At 56.6% G+C, this 16,354-nt stretch overlaps 1 protein-coding gene across 4 annotated transcripts in view; it reads left to right on the forward strand.

Annotated features, from left to right (window-relative positions):
- ABCC8 (ATP binding cassette subfamily C member 8) overlaps positions 1-16,354 on the forward strand; it is a 458,344-nt gene that overhangs the window by 154,628 nt on the left and 287,362 nt on the right. For all 4 annotated transcript variants that reach the window (XR_013220972.1, XR_013220971.1, XR_013220970.1 and 1 more), the window contains exon 7: positions 11,202-11,366. Coding sequence is in view for 1 of the 4 variants with exons in the window: in XM_077281846.1 (XP_077137961.1) it covers positions 11,202-11,366 (165 nt within the window). In the remaining 3 variants the exon portion in view is untranslated. The remainder of the gene's footprint in view (positions 1-11,201; positions 11,367-16,354) is intronic.

Consider the following 16,354-nt stretch of genomic DNA (forward strand, 5'->3'; position numbering starts at 1 on the left):
AAGGTCTTGGATATGTGGTTTGAAGGAGAGATCAGTGTCAAAGATTACCCTGAGTCAGCGAGCCTGTGGGACTGGGGAGAGTGGGCAGCCATTTACTGTAATGGATAGGTTCGTTGGGGGGGTCACGTGAGATGGGGAAAGATGATGAATTCTGTTTTGTCCATGTTAAGTTTTAGAAATCTAGCGGAGAAGAAGGATGAAATAGCGGACAGACATTGAGGGATTCTGGTTAGTAGGGAGGTGATATCTGGTCCAGAGATGTAGATCTGTGTGTCATCAGCATAGAGGTGATACTGAAAGCCATGAGATTCTATGAGCTGTCCCAGGCCGAAGGTGCAAATGGAGAAGAGCAAAGGCCCTAGGACTGAACCTTGCGGGACTCCGACAGATAGGGGGCGAGGTGAGGAGGTGGTGTGTGAGTGGGAAACGCTGAATGTCCAGTCTGTTAGGTATGACGAGATCCAGGATAGGGCCAAGTCTGTGATGCCAAGGGATGAGAGGGTCTGTAATAATAGGGAATGGTCCACTGTGTCAAAGGCAGCCGACAGGTCCAGGAGGAGGAGGACAGAGTAGTGTCGCTTGCTCTTGGCGGTTAAGAGGTCATTGGTGACCTTAGTTAGGGCAGTTTCAGTGGGTGGTGCGACCGGAAGCCAGATTGTAAGCGGTCAAAGAGGGAGCAAGAAGAGAGATGGGAGGACAGTTCAAGATGGACGTGTTGTTCCAGTAGTTTGGAGGCATAGGGGAGAAGTGATATAGGGCGATAGCTAGATACAGAGGATGGGTCAAGAGAGGGCTTTTTTATGATAGGTGTGATTGAGGCATGTTTAAAGCTTGAGGGGAAAACACCAGTTGTTAGTGATAGGTTGAAGAGATGGGTTAGGGTTGGGATGAAGACTGGTGAAGTTTGGGATGAAGTAGGATGGGATCGGGTCAAGTGCACAGGTGGTGAGATGCGATCTTGAGAGTAGAGTGGAGAGTCGATCTTCTGTAATGGTGAAGAAGTTGGTTTTGGAGGTGGAGGGCTGGGAAGTTGGGAGGAAGGGCTCTGGGGGTTGTTGACCAAAACTGTCTCTGATGTTATCAATCTTCTGCTTGAAAAATGAGGCAAAGTCTTCAGCTGAGATGAGTGGGGAGGGAGGAGGTGCTGGGGGACGGAGGAGAGAATTGAAGGTGTGGACATCCCCTGCCCTCGTATTCTGTGTGGATATCCCCTGCCCCTGTATCTGCGTGGACGTTCCCTCCCCCATTATCTGCATGGACATTCCCTGCCCCATCTATGTGGATGTCCCCTGCCCCCTTATCGGCGTGGATATCCCCTGTCCCCATCTATGTGGATGTCCCCTGCCCCCTTATCTGCGTGGATGTCCCCTGCCTCCATCTATGTGGACATCCCCTGCCCTCGTATTCTGTGTGGATATCCCCTGCCCCTGTATCTGCGTGGAAATTCCCTGCCCCATCTACGTATACATTCCCTACCCTCGTATTCTGTGCAGACGTCCCCTGCCTCCATCTATGTGGACGTCCCCTACCCTCGTATTCTGTGCGGATGTCCCCTGCCCCCATCTATGTGGACGTCCCCTACCCTCGTATTCTGTGCGGACGTCCCCTGCCCCCATCTATGTGGACGTCCCCTACCCTCGTATTCTGTGCGGACGTCCCCTGCCCCCATCTATGTGGACGTCCCCTACCCTCGTATTCTGTGCGGATGTCCCCTGCCCCCATCTATGTGGACGTCCCCTGCCCTCGTATTCTGTGCGGACGTCCCCTGCCCCCATCTATGTGGACGTCCCCTACCCTCGTATTCTGTGCGGATGTCCCCTGCCCCCATCTATGTGGACGTCCCCTACCCTCGTATTCTGTGCGGACATCCCCTGCCCCCATCTATGTGGACGTCCCCTACCCTCGTATTCTGTGCGGACGTCCCCTGCCCTCATCTATGTGGACGTCCCCTACCCTCGTATTCTGTGCGGACGTCCCCTGCCCCCATCTATGTGGACGTCCCCTACCCTCGTATTCTGTGCGGACGTCCCCTGCCCCCATCTATGTGGACGTCCCCTACCCTCGTATTCTGTGCGGACGTCCCCTGCCCCCATCTATGTGGACGTCCCCTACCCTCGTATTCTGTGCGGATGTCCCCTGCCCCCATCTATGTGGACGTCCCCTGCCCTCGTATTCTGTGCGGACGTCCCCTGCCCCCATCTATGTGGACGTCCCCTACCCTCGTATTCTGTGCGGATGTCCCCTGCCCCCATCTATGTGGACGTCCCCTACCCTCGTATTCTGTGCGGACATCCCCTGCCCCCATCTATGTGGACGTCCCCTACCCTCGTATTCTGTGCGGACGTCCCCTGCCCTCATCTATGTGGACGTCCCCTACCCTCGTATTCTGTGCGGACGTCCCCTGCCCCCATCTATGTGGACGTCCCCTACCCTCATATTCTGTGCGGATGTCCCCTGCCCCCATCTATGTGGACGTCCCCTACCCTCGTATTCTTTGCGGACGTCCCCTGCCCCCATCTATGTGGACGTCCCCTACCCTCGTATTCTGTGCGGACGTCCCTTGCCCCCATCTATGTGGACGTCCCCTACCCTCGTATTCTGTGCGGATGTCCCCTGCCCCCATCTATGTGGACGTCCCCTGCCCTCGTATTCTGTGCGGACGTCCCCTGCCCCCATCTATGTGGACGTCCCCTACCCTCGTATTCTGTGCAGACGTCCCCTGCCCTCATCTATGTGGACGTCCCCTACCCTCGTATTCTGTGCGGACGTCCCCTGCCCCCATCTATGTGGACGTCCCCTACCCTTGTATTCTGTGCGGATGTCCCCTGCCCCCATCTATGTGGACGTCCCCTGCCCTCGTATTCTGTGCGGAAGTCCCCTGCCCCCATCTATGTGGACGTCCCCTACCCTCGTATTCTGTGCGGACGTCCCCTGTCCTCATCTATGTGGACGTCCCCTACCCACGTATTCTGTGCGGACGTCCCCTGCCCCCATCTATGTGGACGTCCCCTACCCTCGTATTCTGTGCGGACGTCCCCTGCCCCCATCTATGTGGACGTCCCCTACCCTTGTATTCTGTGCGGACGTCCCCTGCCCCCATCTATGTGGACGTCCCCTACCCTCGTATTCTGTGCGGACGTCCCCTGCCCCCATCTATGTGGACATCCCCTGCCCTCGTATTCTGTGTGGATATCCCCTGCCCCTGTATCTGCGTGGAAATTCCCTGCCCCATCTACGTATACATTCCCTACCCTCGTATTCTGTGCAGACGTCCCCTGCCTCCATCTATGTGGACGTCCCCTACCCTCATATTCTGTGCGGATGTCCCCTGCCCCCATCTATGTGGACGTCCCCTACCCTCGTATTCTGTGCGGACGTCCCCTGCCCCCATCTATGTGGACGTCCCCTACCCTCGTATTCTGTGCGGATGTCCCCTGCCCCCATCTATGTGGATGTCCCCTGCCCTCGTATTCTGTGCGGACGTCCCCTGCCCCCATCTATGTGGACGTCCCCTACCCTCGTATTCTGTGCGGATGTCCCCTGCCCCCATCTATGTGGACGTCCCCTACCCTCGTATTCTGTGCGGACGTCCCCTGCCCCCATCTATGTGGACGTCCCCTACCCTCGTATTCTGTGCGGATGTCCCCTGCCCCCATCTATGTGGACGTCCCCTGCCCTCGTATTCTGTGCGGAAGTCCCCTGCCCCCATCTATGTGGACGTCCCCTACCCTCGTATTCTGTGCGGACGTCCCCTGTCCTCATCTATGTGGACGTCCCCTACCCACGTATTCTGTGCGGACATCCCCTGCCCCCATCTATGTGGACGTCCCCTACCCTCGTATTCTGTGCGGACGTCCCATGCCCCATCTATGTGGACGTCCGCTACCCTCGTATTCTTTGCGGACGTCCCATGCCCCCATCTATGTGGACGTCCCCTACCCTCGTATTCTGTGCGGACGTCCCATGCCCCCATCTATGTGGACGTCCCCTACCCACGTATTCTGTGCGGACGTCCCCTGCCCCCATCTATGTGGACGTCCCCTACCCTCGTATTCTGTGCGGACGTCCCCTGCCCCCATCTATGTGGATGTCCGCTACCCTCGTATTCTGTGCAGACGTCCCCTGCCCTCATCTATGTGGACGTCCCCTACCCTCGTATTCTGTGCGGACGTCCCCTGCCCCCATCTATGTGGATGTCCGCTACCCTCGTATTCTGTGCGGACGTCCCCTGCCCTCATCTATGTGGACGTCCCCTACCCTCGTATTCTGTGCGGACGACCCATGCCCCCATCTATGTGGACGTCCCCTACCCTAGTGTTCTGTGCGGACATCCCCTGCCCCCATCTATGTGGACGTCCCCTACCCTCGTATTCTGTGCGGACATCCCCTGCCCCCATCTATGTGGACGTCCCCTACCCACGTAATCTGTGCGGACGTCCCATGCCCCATCTATGTGGACGTCCCCTACCCTCGTATTCTGTGCGGACGTCCCCTGCCCCCATCTATGTGGACGTCCCCTACCCTCGTATTCTGTGCGGACGTCCCATGCCCCCATCTATGTGGACGTCCCCTACCCTAGTATTCTGTGCGGACGTCCCCTGCCCCCATCTATGTGGACGTCCCCTACCCTCGTATTCTGTGCGGACGTCCCCTGCCCCCATCTATGTGGACGTCCCCTACCCTAGTATTCTGTGCGGACGTCCCCTGCCCCCATCTATGTGGACGTCCCCTACCCTTGTATTCTGTGCGGACGTCCCCTGCCCCATCTATGTGGACGTCCCCTACCCTCGTATTCTGTGCGGACGTCCCCTGCCCCCATCTATGTGGATGTCCCCTACCCTTGTATTCTGTGTGGACGTCCCATGCCCCCATCTATGTGGACGTCCCCTACCCTCGTATTCTGTGTGGACGTCCCCTGCCCCATCTATGTGGACGTCCCCTACCCTCGTATTCTGTGCGGACGTCCCCTGCCCCCATCTATGTGGATGTCCCCTACCCTAGTATTCTGTGCGGACGTCCCCTGCCCCCATCTATGTGGACGTCCCCTACCCTCGTATTCTGTGCGGACGTCCCCTGCCCCCATCTATGTGGACGTCCCCTACCCTCGTATTCTGTGCGGACGTCCCCTGCCCCCATCTATGTGGACGTCCCCTACCCTCGTATTCTGTGCGGACGTCCCCTGCCCCCATCTATGTGGACGTCCGCTACCCTCGTATTCTGTGCGGACGTCCCCTGTCCTCATCTATGTGGACGTCCCCTACCCACGTATTCTGTGCGGACGTCCCCTGCCCCCATCTATGTGGACGTCCCCTACCCTCGTATTCTGTGCGGACGTCCCCTGCCCCCATCTATGTGGACGTCCGCTACCCTCGTATTCTGTGCGGACGTCCCCTGTCCTCATCTATGTGGACGTCCCCTACCCACGTATTCTGTGCGGACGTCCCCTGCCCCCATCTATGTGGACATCCCCTACCCTCGTATTCTGTGCGGACGTCCCCTGCCCCATCTATGTGGACGTCCCCTACCCTAGTATTCTGTGTGGACGTCCCCTGCCCCCATCTATGTGGACGTCCCCTACCCACGTATTCTGTGCAGACGTCCCATGCCCCATCTATGTGGACGTCCCCTACCCTCGTATTCTGTGCGGACATCCCCTGCCCCATCTATGTGGACGTCCCCTACCCTCGTATTCTGTGCGGACGTCCCCTGCCCCCATCTATGTGGACGTCCCCTACCCTCGTATTCTGTGCGGACGTCCCCTGCCCCCATCTATGTGGACGTCCCCTACCCTTGTATTCTGTGCGGACGTCCCATGCCCCCATCTATGTGGACGTCCCCTACCCTCGTATTCTGTGCGGACGTCCCCTGCCCCCATCTATGTGGACGTCCCCTACCCACGTATTCTGTGCGGACGTCCCATGCCCCATCTATGTGGACGTCCCCTACCCTCGTATTCTGTGCGGACGTCCCCTGCCCCCATCTATGTGGACGTCCCCTACCCTCGTATTCTGTGCGGACGTCCCCTGCCCCCATCTATGTGGACGTCCCCTACCCTCGTATTCTGCGCGGACGTCCCATGCCCCCATCTATGTGGACGTCCCCTACCCTAGTATTCTGTGCGGACGTCCCCTGCCCCCATCTATGTGGACGTCCCCTACCCTCGTATTCTGTGCGGACGTCCCCTGCCCCCATCTATGTGGACGTCCCCTGCCCTCGTATTCTGTGCGGACGTCCCATGCCCCCATCTATGTGGACGTCCCCTACCCTCGTATTCTGTGCGGACGTCCCCTGCCCCCATCTATGTGGACGTCCCCTACCCTCGTATTCTGTGCGGACGTCCCCTGCCCCCATCTATGTGGATGTCCGCTACCCTCGTATTCTGTGCGGACGTCCCCTGCCCTCATCTATGTCGACGTCCCCTACCCTTGTATTCTGTGCGGACGACCCATGCCCCCATCTATGTGGACGTCCCCTACCCTAGTGTTCTGTGCGGACGTCCCCTGCCCCCATCTATGTGGACGTCCCCTACCCTCGTATTCTGTGTGGACGTCCCCTGCCCCATCTATGTGGACGTCCCCTACCCTCGTATTCTGTGCGGACGTCCCCTGCCCCCATCTATGTGGATGTCCCCTACCCTTGTATTCTGTGCGGACGTCCCCTGCCCCCATCTATGTGGACGTCCCCTACCCTCGTATTCTGTGCGGACGTCCCCTGCCCCCATCTATGTGGACGTCCCCTACCCTCGTATTCTGTGCGGACGTCCCCTGCCCCCATCTATGTGGACGTCCCCTACCCACGTATTCTGTGCGGACGTCCCCTGCCCCCATCTATGTGGACGTCCCCTACCCTCGTATTCTGTGCGGACGTCCCCTGCCCTCATCTATGTGGACGTCCCCTACCCTTGTATTCTGTGCGGACGACCCATGCCCCATCTATGTGGACGTCCCCTACCCTCGTATTCTGTGCGGACGTCCCCTGCCCCATCTATGTGGACGTCCCCTACCCTAGTATTCTGTGCGGACGTCCCCTGCCCCATCTATGTGGACGTCCCCTACCCACGTATTCTGTGCGGACGTCCCATGCCCCATCTATGTGGACGTCCCCTACCCTTGTATTCTGTGCGGACGACCCATGCCCCATCTATGTGGACGTCCCCTACCCTCGTATTCTGTGCGGACGTCCCCTGCCCCCATCTATGTGGACATCCCCTACCCTTGTATTCTGTGCGGACGACCCATGCCCCCATCTATGTGGACGTCCCCTACCCTCGTATTCTGTGCGGACGTCCCCTGCCCCCATCTATGTGGACGTCCCCTACCCTCGTATTCTGTGCGGAAGTCCCCTGCCCCCATCTATGTGGACATCCCCTACCCTCGTATTCTGTGCGGACGTCCCCTGCCCCCATCTATGTGGACGTCCGCTACCCTCGTATTCTGTGCGGACGTCCCCTGCCCCCATCTATGTGGACATTCCCTACCCTTGTATTCTGTGCGGACGTCCCTTGCCCCCATCTATGTGGACGTCCCCTACCCTCGTATTCTGTGCGGACGTCCCCTGCCCCCATCTATGTGGACGTCCGCTACCCTCGTATTCTGTGCGGACGTCCCCTGTCCTCATCTATGTGGACGTCCCCTACCCACGTATTCTGTGCGGACGTCCCCTGCCCCCATCTATGTGGACGTCCCCTACCCTCGTATTCTGTGCGGACGTCCCCTGCCCCATCTATGTGGACGTCCCCTACCCTAGTATTCTGTGTGGACGTCCCCTGCCCCCATCTATGCGGACGTCCGCTACCCTCGTATTCTGTGCGGACGTCCCCTGCCCCCATCTATATGGACGTCCCCTACCCTTGTATTCTGTGCGGACGTCCCATGCCCCCATCTATGTGGACGTCCCCTACCCTCGTATTCTGTGCGGACGTCCCCTGCCCCCATCTATGTGGACGTCCCCTACCCTCGTATTCTGTGCGGATGTCCCCTGCCCCCATCTATGTGGACGTCCCCTACCCTCGTATTCTGTGCGGACGTCCCCTGCCCCCATCTATGTGGACGTCCCCTACCCTTGTATTCTGTGCGGACGTCCCATGCCCCCATCTATGTGGACGTCCCCTACCCTCGTATTCTGTGCGGACGTCCCCTGCCCCATCTATGTGGACGTCCCCTACCCTCGTATTCTGTGCGGACATCCCCTGCCCCCATCTATGTGGACGTCCCCTACCCACGTATTCTGTGCGGACGTCCCATGCCCCATCTATGTGGACGTCCGCTACCCTCGTATTCTGTGCGGACGTCCCCTGCCCCCATCTATGTGGACGTCCCCTGCCCTCGTATTCTGTGCGGACGTCCCCTGCCCCCATCTATGTGGACGTCCCCTACCCACGTATTCTGTGCGGACGTCCCATGCCCCATCTATGTGGACGTCCCCTACCCTCGTATTCTGTGCGGACATCCCCTGCCCCATCTATGTGGACGTCCCCTACCCTCGTATTCTGTGCGGACGTCCCCTGCCCCCATCTATGTGGACGTCCCCTACCCTCGTATTCTGTGCGGACGTCCCCTGCCCCCATCTATGTGGACGTCCCCTACCCTCGTATTCTGTGCGGACGTCCCATGCCCCCATCTATGTGGACGTCCCCTACCCTAGTATTCTGTGCGGACGTCCCCTGCCCCCATCTATGTGGACGTCCCCTACCCTCGTATTCTGTGCGGACGTCCCCTGCCCCCATCTATGTGGACGTCCCCTGCCCTCGTATTCTGTGCGGACGTCCCATGCCCCCATCTATGTGGACGTCCCCTACCCTCGTATTCTGTGCGGACGTCCCCTGCCCCCATCTATGTGGACGTCCCCTACCCTCGTATTCTGTGCGGACGTCCCCTGCCCCCATCTATGTGGATGTCCGCTACCCTCGTATTCTGTGCGGACGTCCCCTGCCCTCATCTATGTCGACGTCCCCTACCCTTGTATTCTGTGCGGACGACCCATGCCCCCATCTATGTGGACGTCCCCTACCCTAGTGTTCTGTGCGGACGTCCCCTGCCCCCATCTATGTGGACGTCCCCTACCCTCGTATTCTGTGTGGACGTCCCCTGCCCCATCTATGTGGACGTCCCCTACCCTCGTATTCTGTGCGGACGTCCCCTGCCCCCATCTATGTGGATGTCCCCTACCCTTGTATTCTGTGTGGACGTCCCATGCCCCCATCTATGTGGACGTCCCCTACCCTAGTATTCTGTGCGGACGTCCCCTGCCCCCATCTATGTGGACGTCCCCTACCCTCGTATTCTGTGCGGACGTCCCCTGCCCCCATCTATGTGGACGTCCCCTACCCTCGTATTCTGTGCGGACGTCCCCTGCCCCCATCTATGTGGACGTCCCCTACCCACGTATTCTGTGCGGACGTCCCCTGCCCCCATCTATGTGGACGTCCCCTACCCTCGTATTCTGTGCGGACGTCCCCTGCCCTCATCTATGTGGACGTCCCCTACCCACGTATTCTGTGCGGACGTCCCCTGCCCCATCTATGTGGACGTCCCCTACCCTCGTATTCTGTGCGGACGTCCCCTGCCCCCATCTATGTGGACGTCCCCTACCCTCGTATTCTGTGCGGACGTCCCCTGCCCCCATCTATGTGGACGTCCCCTACCCACGTATTCTGTGCGGACGTCCCCTGCCCCCATCTATGTGGACGTCCCCTACCCTCGTATTCTGTGCGGACGTCCCCTGCCCTCATCTATGTGGACGTCCCCTACCCACGTATTCTGTGCGGACGTCCCCTGCCCCATCTATGTGGACGTCCCCTACCCTTGTATTCTGTGCGGACGACCCATGCCCCATCTATGTGGATGTCCCCTACCCTCGTATTCTGTGCGGACGTCCCCTGCCCCATCTATGTGGACGTCCCCTACCCTAGTATTCTGTGCGGACGTCCCCTGCCCCATCTATGTGGACGTCCCCTACCCACGTATTCTGTGCGGACGTCCCATGCCCCATCTATGTGGACGTCCCCTACCCTTGTATTCTGTGCGGACGACCCATGCCCCATCTATGTGGACGTCCCCTATGTGGACGTCCCCTACCCTCGTATTCTGTGCGGACGTCCCCTGCCCCCATCTATGTGGACATCCCCTACCCTTGTATTCTGTGCGGACGACCCATGCCCCCATCTATGTGGACGTCCCCTACCCTCGTATTCTGTGCGGACGTCCCCTGCCCCCATCTATGTGGACGTCCCCTACCCTCGTATTCTGTGCGGAAGTCCCCTGCCCCCATCTATGTGGACATCCCCTACCCTCGTATTCTGTGCGGACGTCCCCTGCCCCCATCTATGTGGACGTCCGCTACCCTCGTATTCTGTGCGGACGTCCCCTGCCCCCATCTATGTGGACATCCCCTACCCTTGTATTCTGTGCGGACGTCCCCTGCCCCCATCTATGTGGACGTCCCCTACCCTCGTATTCTGTGTGGACGTCCCATGCCCCCATCTATGTGGACGTCCCCTACCCTCGTATTCTGTGTGGACGTCCCATGCCCCCATCTATGTGGACATCCCCTACCCTTGTATTCTGTGCGGACGTCCCCTGCCCCCATCTATGTGGACGTCCCCTACCCTCGTATTCTGTGCGGACGTCCCCTGCCCCCATCTATGTGGACGTCCCCTACCCACGTATTCTGTGCGGACGTCCCCTGCCCCCATCTATGTGGACGTCCCCTACCCTCGTATTCTGTGCGGACGTCCCCTGCCCCCATTTATGTGGACGTCCGCTACCCTCGTATTCTGTGCGGACGTCCCCTGCCCTCATCTATGTGGACGTCCCCTACCCTTGTATTCTGTGCGGACGACCCATGCCCCCATCTATGTGGACGTCCCCTACCCTCGTATTCTGTGTGGACGTCCCCTGCCCCCATCTATGTGGACATCCCCTACCCTTGTATTCTGTGCGGACGTCCCCTGCCCCCATCTATGTGGACGTCCCCTACCCTCGTATTCTGTGTGGACGTCCCCTGCCCCATCTATGTGGACGTCCCCTATCGTATTCTGTGTGGACGTCCCCTGCTCCCATCTATGTGGACGTCCCCTACCCTCGTATTCTGTGTGGACGTCCCCTGCTCCCATCTATGTGGACGTCCCCTGCCCCAACTACAGTTTGTACCCCTATCTGTGTCCCCTGTGCTCGGCTCCTCATTGCCCTCCTCTTCCACAGGCGGAGTTTTTCGGGGTTTCCTTCATTTCATCGCAGGAGTTTCTGGAGAACGCCTATGTCCTGGCTGTGCTGCTGTTCTTCGCCCTCCTGCTGCAGAGAACCTTCCTCCAGGCCTCATATTATGTCGCCATAGAGACCGGGATCAACCTGCGCGGAGCAATACAGGTGAAGGAAGGGTGAGGTCCGAGGGAGCACAGGTAGACGGGGGACCAAGGGAGCACAGGCGGTTGAGGGAACATGGGTGAAGTGGGATCCGAGGGAACATAGATAGATGGGGGTCCGAGGGAGAGCAGGTGGTGGAAGGCAGCATGGATGGAGGGGGAGTCTGTGGAAGGGCAGGTTGAGGGGGGTCCGAGGAAGCACAGCTGATGATAGGAAGCACAGGTGGAGGGAGGTCCGAGGGAGCACAGGTGACGGGAGGAAGTGCAGGTAGTGGGAGGCAGCATGGATGCAGGGGGGTCCGAGGGAGCGCAGGTGGAGGGGTTCCAAGAGAGCGCGGGTGGAGGGGGTCCGAGGGAGCACAGGTGGTGGGCGGGAGTGCAGGTGGTGGGGGTTCTGAGGAAGCGCAGGTGGTGGGAGGGAGCGCGGGATGGAGGGAGTGCGAGTGGAGGGGGGTCCATGGGAGTGCAGGTGGTGGGAGGGTGCACAAGTGGAGGGGTCTGAGGAAGAGTAGGTGGTGGAAAGGAAAATGAGTGGTCCAAGGGAGCATGGGTGGTGTAGGGTCCAATAAAGGGCAGGTGGTGGAGGGGTGTCCGAGAGAGTGCGGGTGGTGGGGGTTGAGGGAGTGCGGGTGGTGGGGGGTTGAGGGAGTGTGGGTGTAGGGGGTCGGATGGAGTGCGGGTAGGGGGGGATCCAAGGGAGCGCGGATGGTGGGAGTTAGTAGGGGTGGAAAGTGGTTTGAGGGAGTGAGAGTTGTGGGGGGTCCGAGGCAGGGCAGAAGATTGGTCAGGGAGGAGGTGATGATGGGGCCTGGGGCAGGGGCTCTGTGTATCTTGGGCACTGATGAGGCCTGTGTCTTATGGTGACAGCTGGCACCAGTGTGTGGCACTTTCACTGCCCATGTTATGTGAAGATTTGTAGCAGGGGTCCTGAAGATAAGGAGATGCCTCTGCTGCTCATATAAATAGTTCTACTAAACCAGTTGGGGACCACCTATAGAGATGGAGGAGAGGGCCATAACCAGAAGTAACTGCGTTGATATCAGAGAACACTACAGCAACAACAGGACATCCACATTAAGCTAAAGACTGTGAGAGCAGGAGAGGTCGGGACTAGTAGTGGGGACGGGAGGTCAGGGAGGTGTCCCCCCAGAGATCAGCAGATAAATACCACACCCCCAGAGATCAGCAGATAAATACCACGCCCCGCAGAGATCAGCAGATAAATACCATGCCCCCAGAGATCAGCAGATAAATACCACACCTCCAGAGATCAGCAGATAAATACCACCCCCCCAGAGATCAGCAGATAAATACCATGCCCCCAGAGATCAGCAGATAAATACCACACCTCCAGAGATCAGCAGATAAATACCACACCTCCAGAGATCAGCAGATAAATACCACGCCCCGCAGAGATCAGCAGATAAATACCACACCTCCAGAGATCAGCAGATAAATACCACCCCCCCCAGAGATCAGCAGATAAATACCACGCCCCCAGAGATCAGCAGATAAATACCACACCTCCAGAGATCAGCAGATAAATACCACACCTCCAGAGATCAGTAGATAAATACCACGCCCCGCAGAGATCAGCAGATAAATACCACGCCCCCAGAGATCAGCAGATAAATACCACACCCCCAGAGATCAGTAGATAAATGCCACACCCCCAGAGATCAGCAGATAAATGCCACACCCCCAGAGATCAGCAGATAAATACCACACCCCCAGAGATCAGTAGATAAATGCCACACCCCCAGAGATCTGTAGATAAATACCACACCCCCAGAGATCAGCAGATAAATACCACGCCCCCAGAGATCAGCAGATAAATACCACGCCCCCAGAGACCAGCAGATAAATACCACGCCCCCAGAGATCAGATAAATACCACACCCCCAGAGATCAGCAGATAAATACCACACCCCCAGAGATCAGCAGATAAATACCACACCCCCAGAGATCAGCAGATAAATACCACACCCCCAGAGATCAGCAGATAAATACCATGCCCCTCAGAGATCAGCAGATAAATACCACACCCCCAGAGACCAGCAGATAAATACCACACCCCCAGAGATCAGCAGATAAATACCACACCCCTCAGAGATCAGCAGATAAATACCACACCCCCAGAGATCAGCAGATAAATACCACACCCCCAGAGATCAGTAGATAAATACCACACCCCAGAGACCAGCAGATAAATACCACACCCCCAGAGATCAGCAGATAAATACCACGCCCCCAGAGATCAGTAGATAAATACCACACCCCCAGAGATCAGTAGATAAATACCACGCCCCCCAGAGATCTGTAGATAAATACCACGCCCCCCAGAGATCAGCAGATAAATACCACGCCCCCCAGAGATCAGCAGATAAATACCAAGCCCCCAGAGACCAGCAGATAAATACCACGCCCCCAGAGATCAGCAGATAAATACCACACCCCCAGAGATCAGCAGATAAATACCACACCCCCAGAGATCAGTAAATACCACACCCCCAGAGATCAGTGGATAAATACCACGCCCCCAGAGATCAGTGGATAAGTACCAGGCCCACAGAGATCAGTGGATAAATACCACGCCCCCAGAGATCAGTGGATAAGTACCACGCCCACAGAGATCAGTGGATAAATACCACGCCCCCAGAGATCAGTGGATAAATACCACGCCCCCAGAGATCAGTGAATAAATATCACGCCCCCAGAGATCTGTAGATAAATACCACGCCCCCCAGAGATCAGCAGATAAATACCATGCCCCTCAGAGATCAGCAGATAAATACCACGCCCCCAGAGACCAGCAGATAAATACCACACCCCCAGAGATCAGCAGATAAATACCACACCCCTCAGAGATCAGCAGATAAATACCACACCCCCAGAGATCAGCAGATAAATACCACACCCCCAGAGATCAGCAGATAAATACCACACCCCCAGAGATCAGTAGATAAATACCACACCCCAGAGACCAGCAGATAAATACCACACCCCCAGAGATCAGCAGATAAATACCACGCCCCCAGAGATCAGTAGATAAATACCACACCCCCAGAGATCAGTAGATAAATACCACGCCCCCCAGAGATCTGTAGATAAATACCACGCCCCCCAGAGATCAGCAGATAAATACCACGCCCCCCAGAGATCAGCAGATAAATACCAAGCCCCCAGAGACCAGCAGATAAATACCACGCCCCCAGAGATCAGCAGATAAATACCACGCCCCCAGAGACCAGCAGATAAATACCACGCCCCCCAGAGATCAGCAGATAAATACCACGCCCCCAGAAACCAGCAGATAAATACCATGCCCCCCAGAGATCAGCAGATAAATACCACGCCCCCAGAGACCAGCAGATAAATACCACGCCCCCAGAGACCAGCAGATAAATACCACACCCCCAGAGATCAGTAGATAAATACCACACCCCCAGAGATCAGTAGATAAATAGCACCTGCCCCAGAGATCAGCAGATAAATACCATGCCCCCCAGAGATCAGCAGATAAATACCACGCCCCCAGAGATCAGCAGATAAATACCACGCCCCCAGAGACCAGCAGATAAATACCACACCCCCAGAGATCAGCAGATAAATACCACGCCCCCAGAGACCAGCAGATAAATACCATGCCCCCCAGAGATCAGCAGATAAATACCACGCCCCCAGAGACCAGCAGATAAATACCACGCCCCCAGAGACCAGCAGATAAATACCACGCCCCCAGAGACCAGCAGATAAATACCACGCCCCCAGAGACCAGCAGATAAATACCACACCCCCAGAGATCAGCAGATAAATACCACACCTCCAGAGATCAGCAGATAAATACCACACCTCCAGAGATCAGCAGATAAATACCACACCTCCAGAGATCAGCAGATAAATACCATGCCCCCCAGAGATCAGCAGATAAATACCACGCCCCCAGAGACCAGCAGATAAATACCACGCCCCCAGAGACCAGCAGATAAATACCACGCCCCCAGAGACCAGCAGATAAATACCACACCCCCAGAGATCAGTAGATAAATAGCACCTGCCCCAGAGATCAGTGGATAAATATCACGCCCCCCAGAGATCAGCAGATACAGTGCCCCCTGGAACTTTTCAACCTTTTCCCACATATCATGCTTCACACATAAAGATTCCAAATGTAAATTTTTGGTGAAGAATCAACAACAAGTGGAACACAATTGTGAAGTCGAATGAAATTTATTGGTTATTTTACATTTTTGTGGAAATTGAAAAACTGAAAAGTGGGGCGTGCAATATTATTCGGCCCCTGTAACTTAATACTTTGTTGCGCCTCCTTTTGCTGCGATTACAAGTCGCTTGGGGTTTGTCTCTATCAGTTTTGTACATCGAGAGACTGAAATTCTCGCCCATTCTTCCTTGGCAAACAGCTCGAGCTCAGTGAGGTTTGATGGAGATCGTTTGTGAACAGCAGTTTTCAGCTCTTTCCACAGATTCTCGATTGGATTGAGTTCTGGACTTGGTCATTCTAACACCTGGATACGTTTATTTGTGAACCATTCCATTGTAGATTTTGCTTTATGTTTGGGATCATTGTCTTGTTGGAAGACAAATCTCCGTCCCATTCTCAGGTCTTTTGCAGACTTCAACAGGTTTTCTTCAAGAATGGTCCTGTATTTGGCTCCATCCATCCCATTAATTTTAACCAACTTCCCTGTCCCTGCTGAAGAAGAGCAGGCCTAAACCATGATGCTGCCACCACCATGTTTGACAGTGGGGATGGTGTGTTCAGGGTGATGAGCTGTGTTGCCTTTACGCCAAACATATCGATTGGCATTGTTGCCAAAAAGTTTGATTTTGGTTTCATCTGACCAGAGCACCTTCTTCCACATGTTTGGTGTGTCTCCCAGGTGGCTTGTTGCAAACTTTAAACGACACTTTTTATGGATATCTTTGAGAAATGGCTTTCTTCTTGCCACTGTTCCATAAAGGCCAGATTTG

Source organism: Ranitomeya variabilis, chromosome 2 (genome assembly GCF_051348905.1).
Source record: "Ranitomeya variabilis isolate aRanVar5 chromosome 2, aRanVar5.hap1, whole genome shotgun sequence".
Classification (NCBI taxonomy): Eukaryota; Metazoa; Chordata; class Amphibia; order Anura; family Dendrobatidae; genus Ranitomeya; species Ranitomeya variabilis.